The following is a 6,467-nucleotide window of genomic DNA, read 5'->3' on the forward strand; positions in this document are numbered from 1 at the left end:
ACAAGAATCTTTTTTTACCGGTTATCAACAAATTTTGACTAGGTGTTAAATTCCTGGACGCCTGACTATTTGCCACAGGGGTGTGGTGTTAAGAAACCCTCTGAACAGGAACTGTATGATCATATCAGTACAGAGCACCCACTACAACAATACAGATGTGATGTGTGCCCTATGTCTTTTAACATAACACGTAATCTTGAGTCACACAAGCGAACACATGGTGATCGTGAGCTAGAATCACAACACGAGTGTAAGTACTGTGGAAAACTGTTTTTACAATCAAGTACTCTGAAGAAACATGCTCTGACACACACTGGAGAGAAACTACACAAGTGTAGTGTGTGTGGTAAGGGGTTTAATCAGAACAGTAATTTAACTAGACACATGAGGATACACACAGGCGAGAAACCCTTCTCCTGTTCTTACTGTGATAAGAGGTTCAAACAAAGTAGTGACAAAAACAGACATGAAATTATTTGCAAGAATAAACCCTGTTGAAGAAATTGTTTTTGTTAGTTTTGTGATAGTTTGACGAATTACTTAATGCTTATTATATTGGACTATTTTTTCTGACAAAGTTATTTTATAATTCTTGATCATATTTGATTGTGTAATTTTCCAACTGATGTTCAAACTAATATTGTCTAATAACTTTGAACCAACATTTGATTACGATTTAAATTTAAGTTATATTTATTATATCTCTGTTGTAAACTAACTGTTCCTTCCAACTTAATCTAGTTTGTTACATTTAGAACATAATGTCACTGTGGAAGTTGTTTGAAGGGGCCAGGTACTGTGGAGGTGTGTGTGAACACAGTCTCAAAAGATACAAGAGAATAAGAGATAACAGAGATAAGTTGGTGGAACTGGGTTTTATGACACTAGATGAACCACTGGAATGTTACCGGACTAAAGAATGGGAGGAACATACCTCAGCCTACTCACAGTGTAAATTTAATTTTCTTCCGTTAAACAAATAATGAACTAACAATTAATCAACCTCTCAACCTCTGAACTTCTAATCCAAACTTCAAATAGGCTACTGTGATTGATCAAATTATTGCAATATTGTGTGAAATTAATTTTGGCACGGTAGTGTCAAAACTCATTTCCGTATATAATAATAATTATCTCACATCACAGATGAAACATTGCTGAATCAGTATGAAGATGGGTTGATAAAACTTGAGGAGGTTGTTAATATTGATCCCAGAAACCCTGCTATGCTGAGAGGTACAGCTCAGACAGTGACAAAGACAGTCCTGTAGTTAATAAGAAGAAGAAATCTCCCAACAAAAAGAAGAAGTCCCAGAAAGGTAAACATAAGAATGGAAGAGTTGAGACTAAAAAGATAAAAGAAGAACAGCTGGATTGTGTGGAATGTGTAAGACAAGTTAATCAGCCTGAAGAAGCTGAAGCTCCTGAAGTAGATGAACTAGAGATGTTCCTACACTCAGAACCTGAGTCTGTACCAGCATTACAAGATCTACTTGTCAACAAGAATCTAGCTTCTCACCTCGGAGAAGGTCCTGTAGATGTGTGTAAACTGATTGCAGAAAACCCTGAGTTTACACATGAAATATGTGAGGCTAACATAGATTCTCTTATGTCTGATGAGGAGTTCTATAAAATTACTTGTGAGACTTATCCTGGTGGCTGGGAGAAATTCCTGGAGGACATGTTAGTTACACTTTATCTAAATATGTAATTTTATTTATATTTGATTATTAAATTAAATTTGATAACATGAATCTTGATCTTAATCGTGTTTTAGAACTTTTGCTCGTGTTTCTTTTTGCATTACTATTTGTCAGAGTCTCAATGATGTTGAGTTTTTGAACTTAATAATGTTATGATATATTTAACGGGTACTACTTTACAGGGAGAATGAAGAGTCCTCAGATGAGGATACAGATAGAATTGAGCTGCCTCCTGACCTCTATAATGAACTTATGTCAGACAAGAGTAATGATGTACCTGACGATGATGAGGAACAGTATAAGTTTGGTAGAATAAACAAGGACCAGGCAGATACTTGTCTTGATCGAGCACTTGAGTTGTATGATAACCATCACAACATGACGCAGGACGAGTTAGTTTTTACTTTTGATACTTTGTTGTCTTACACATACAAATTCTATGGCTTCTCGTAACCACTGCATAATATATAGTAATTGTAGTTGATTGCATGTTGCTGGTGAATTTTAAATACGACTTACATGTTAATTGTTTATCCTGCAGGTATAACAAAAAAGTGAAGGAGGTGCTCAAAGATATGGATAGAATTACTGTTCTAGATAATGATGGCGACCATACCAAAACGAGTACTAACAAAAGTATCATACCACAAAGAAAAGAATATATTATAACAACACCTGAACCGAATGACAACTTACCCTCTTGTAGCGGTACACACAACAATACTGAACTAAGTGACATGGTAACTCCAGATAAAAGTAGCAGTAGTTATCATAAGAGTATAACAGATAATGTTAGAATTGATAACATATCTGGTGTAACAACCACAACAGAGTCTGATATCAGATCCAGCTCTGTAACACAAACAAAGAAACTCCCCACCATACTCAGTAACAGAGAAGTGTACGAGAATATTGACAATATTCCCCGTCCTTCTTATTGGTTACCTGAGTCAGAACCTGACTCTGAGAAGAAAGAAGAAGAAATAGATGATTTTGAATATCTAGGAATGTTGGATGATGGTTATCTACTGAGCTTGTTTGACGAAGATAAAGAATCAGAAGAGATGCAAAACATTACACAGACACATATTAGTGTTCCTACAGATACCACTGCTGAGAGAGATAACATTCAGGAAGACTTCTCCAAGACAGAACTTCAAGCAGCTGCAGGAAAAGGTTCTAAAAATAGACGTAGTAACCCTCCTAGGGTTGCTAAAGAGGGGGTTATATACCGTGATGATAACGATGATCTGGAGGAGGTCTTACAGTCTGAATATTGTAAGTTCCTACGAAGATAGGAGTTAACTTATTGTTTATCAATACTAGATGGTATTTATTGTTATTTATATCAGCAACTAAAATTTAAATTTAATGTATCTGAATCATAATGATTCGTCAAAATTTACCGAATCTTTGCTTTAATTAACTGTTAATGGTACTGTTACTTTTACTCTAATAATTTGGTAGATACGTTTATGAATGATCATGATGTTTTTAATGAAATTCTGTTTTTCAGTTTGCTGGCAATGTAAAGATTATGTGAGGGGAGAATGTGAACTACATGGTCCTTTACTCTCTTGTTCAGAAGATATCAGCCAACCAGGAACTAAGAAGACTGCAAACTTCCCAGTACCTAGTTGTATTGAAATCAAGGAATCCACAATTCCCAGGGCTGGAGATGGAGCTTTTGCGTATCAGTTTATTGAACCAGGAAGTATATTGGGTAAGTCACATGATGACTGATGTGTTAAGAATTGAGATCAGAATTTACTCCTTTTTTTGTGTCCACGTCCCTTTCGCCAAACAGCAATTGTATTAATGTTTCGTACCCTAAATTTGGTTGTTCTGATTTATCTATTTTATCAGGTAACTACAAGAAAAAAAAAGTTCTATCAGAAAAGGAGTACAAAAAATTAGAGTCTTCAGATAAAGAGAGTGGATATGCGTGGAGAGCTGTTAGTCAGGATGGAGATGTTATTTACCTGGACGGGGCAAGTCACAGGGCTAGCAACTGGTTACGGTTTCTTAACTGTGCTCGGGGTCAATGTGAAGAGAACGTCCTTGTTAGAAATATCCCAGGTAAAAGTGGGTGTACTTTTTCGCCAGTTTTCTACTACGTCGTTCTTACTTATCTATTTACATAAATTGTGAATATCCCATACCCAAATCCGTTGGGTAGAATCTTTATATATGAACCTATTACATACCATCCTCATATTATTAAGCTGTTTTCTATTAAGGTGTATCCTGATAATAAAATAACCATGGTTTAGTTATTGAATACTAATAAAAATAATTAATGACATATCGTTGTGTATTGTAATTTGCCTTCTATCATGGAATACATTTTCTAGGTGGAATACAGTATTATTCGTATAAACCAATTGGGTTGGGAGAGGAATTACTAGTTTTCTACGGAGAGGAATATTTCGAAGAGTTGGGGTATTCTTTGCAGACTGATGTTGAAAATGGTGAGAACAATCTCTGGTAATATTAAGGGGGCCGGGGGGGTCTTCATCAAAATTCTCTCGAAATTGACTTTATAGTTGTTTCTGGTAGAAGGGAGTGATATCTACCAGCTGCTTTTTGTCCCATGGAAAAATATTGTTCCTAGCCGAAATTATCGCCGGTCTAAGGTCAGCGCTTATGTGTAATTGTATTGCGCGAGCGATTTTCAATCGCAAATTCTGAAAATCGAGTCTAAAAATCTATCTTCTCCTACATTTTTTGAGCAATCACCCTGAAACTTTCAGGATATGTTTAGGGACCATTTAGAAGATTTGATCGAGCCAAAATTTTGAGATAGGCCTTTAAAAATTTTTTATTCAATTTTGAAAATCTTGGACCTGAAAAAATCGTAAAAAAACGAGGTCCAAGATTTTCAAAATTGAATAAAAATTTTTTAAAGGCCTATCTCAAAATTTTGGCTCGATCAAATCTTCTAAATGGTCCCTAGAACATATCCTGAAAGTTTCAGGGTGATTGCTCAAAAAATGTAGGAGGAGATAGATTTTTAGACTCGATTTTCAGAATTTGCGATTGAAAATCGCTCGCGCAATACAATTACACATAAGCGCTGACCTTAGACCGGCGATAATTTCGGCTAGGAACAATATTTTTCCATGGGACAAAAAGCAGCTGGTAGATATCACTCCCCTCTACCAGAAACAACTATAAAGTCAATTTCGAGAGAATTTTGATGAAGACCCCCCGGCCCCCTTAAAGGGAGTCGGAAATGGTCACATCATTGATTATTACGACTATATGCCTTGAAATAAAAAATTAGGTGAGCACGAGATTATCATTATCTTTGAACAATTCCTCATTATATTTCAGTAATATTTCATTAATACAGGTCAGCAATATCATTGTACTGCAACTGGTTGTCTGAAGCTGTTTAAGACACAGCAAGAGCTGAAGACACACACATGTGGGAAGACTCGGAGAGTGTCAGGAAAAGAGAAAGTGCACAAGTGTGACACGTGTGGGAAGATGTTTTCTGACAGGAGTAACTTAGCTAGGCACATCAGAACAGTACACAATAAGGTAGCGAGACACAGCTGTCCCTACTGTAAATATAAAACAGATCACCAACATCACCTCACATATCACATGTTAACACACACAGGGGATAAGCAGTACAAGTGTATACACTGTGACTATACTGCTATTTTGAAGCAGAATCTCACTGTTCACATCTACAATAACCACACTAACAAGACATACAGGTGTGGGTACAAGCAGTGTGGTGTTAAGAAACCTTCTGAACAGGAACTATATGATCATATCAGTACAGAGCATCCACTGCAACAATACAGATGTGATGTGTGTCCAATGTCTTTTAACGTACCTTATGCTCTTGAATCACACAAGCGAAGACATGGTGATCGTGAGCTAGAATCAAAGCACGAGTGTAAGTACTGTGGAAAACTGTTTTTACAATCAGGTCATCTGAAGAAACATGCTCTGATACACACTGGAGAGAGACCACATAAGTGTATAGTAGTGTGTGTGGTAAAGGGTTCAATAGGAGCAGTAATTTAACTAGTCACATCAGGATACACACAGGGGAGAAACCCTACTCCTGTTCTTACTGTGATAGGAGGTTTAGTGAAAGTAGTTCAAAAAACAGACATGAAATTACTTGCAATAATAAACCCTGTTGAAGATATTGTCATTGGAAGTTTTTTTTTAGTTTGACGAATTACTTTATAATACTTATTGAGCTATTTCTTCTTAGTTATTATATAATTCTTGATCGTTTTTTGATTAAGTGATTTTGAAACTAATTGTCTGAAAACTTTGAACAAACATTTAACTGTAGAATAATCGTTTAATTGTCTCTTGACATCAAACTTGACTTCCCTCCCCTCATTGATTTTGGCTAAGGTCAAGTTGTCTTCACTTGGAATTCTTCAGTCATTTCTCTATTCTCCGTACGCTATAAACGGTCCGTGTCGGCTGTCCTGAATTTGTTATTAGTTTACGTGACGCGCGATGTGATTACTATACGCTGATCAAATAGTAAAATTTGACCAGCAACCTTGACATAAAAGCGCGGCTCAGTATAATTTCATCTGCGCGTTCTTGATCTTCCCGCTTTTTCAGCGCGTGAATCTGTGTGTTCATAACTGATAACCTACCGTGTCGTTGCCGGGCCTACTCACTACTACTATACAAATATATTCACGGGTATCACTCTTGAAAGAGAATTGATACATGTTTCGTATCCGCCTTCGGCGGCGCGCGCTTCGCGCGCGAAAA

General features: G+C 36.6%; 1 protein-coding gene and 1 long non-coding RNA gene across 2 annotated transcripts; both read left to right on the plus strand.

Moving 5' to 3' along the window:
- The first annotated feature begins 1,248 nt into the window (after positions 1-1,248).
- On the plus strand, positions 1,249-3,446 carry LOC134821639 (uncharacterized). The gene is made up of 4 exons (XM_063832340.1): positions 1,249-1,683; positions 1,886-2,095; positions 2,245-2,981; positions 3,220-3,446. Exons 1-4 carry the CDS (start codon positions 1,445-1,447, stop codon positions 3,444-3,446), a joined length of 1,413 nt encoding a protein of 470 aa, XP_063688410.1. The 5' UTR covers positions 1,249-1,444.
- Positions 3,447-3,670: 224 nt separating this feature from the next.
- On the plus strand, positions 3,671-5,667 carry LOC134822494 (uncharacterized). Its single transcript, XR_010161196.1, has 3 exons — positions 3,671-3,782; positions 4,058-4,174; positions 5,059-5,667. It is a non-coding gene; the product is annotated as an uncharacterized LOC134822494 (long non-coding RNA).
- Positions 5,668-6,467: the final 800 nt, after the last annotated feature.

This window comes from Bolinopsis microptera, chromosome 10 (assembly GCF_026151205.1).
Source record: "Bolinopsis microptera isolate Bmic1 chromosome 10, MBARI_Bmic_1.0, whole genome shotgun sequence".
Classification (NCBI taxonomy): domain Eukaryota; kingdom Metazoa; phylum Ctenophora; class Tentaculata; order Lobata; family Bolinopsidae; genus Bolinopsis; species Bolinopsis microptera.

Bases quoted from the DNA above. Each gene is read 5' to 3' on its own strand.
- LOC134821639 (XM_063832340.1), top strand. From the start codon at position 1,445: ATGTTCCTACACTCAGAACCTGAGTCTGTACCAGCATTACAAGATCTA. The intron at 2,096-2,244 runs GTTAGTTTTTAC...TTTATCCTGCAG, and splicing joins CACAACATGACGCAGGACGA to GTATAACAAAAAAGTGAAGG. The intron at 2,982-3,219 runs GTAAGTTCCTAC...TCTGTTTTTCAG, and splicing joins GGTCTTACAGTCTGAATATT to TTTGCTGGCAATGTAAAGAT.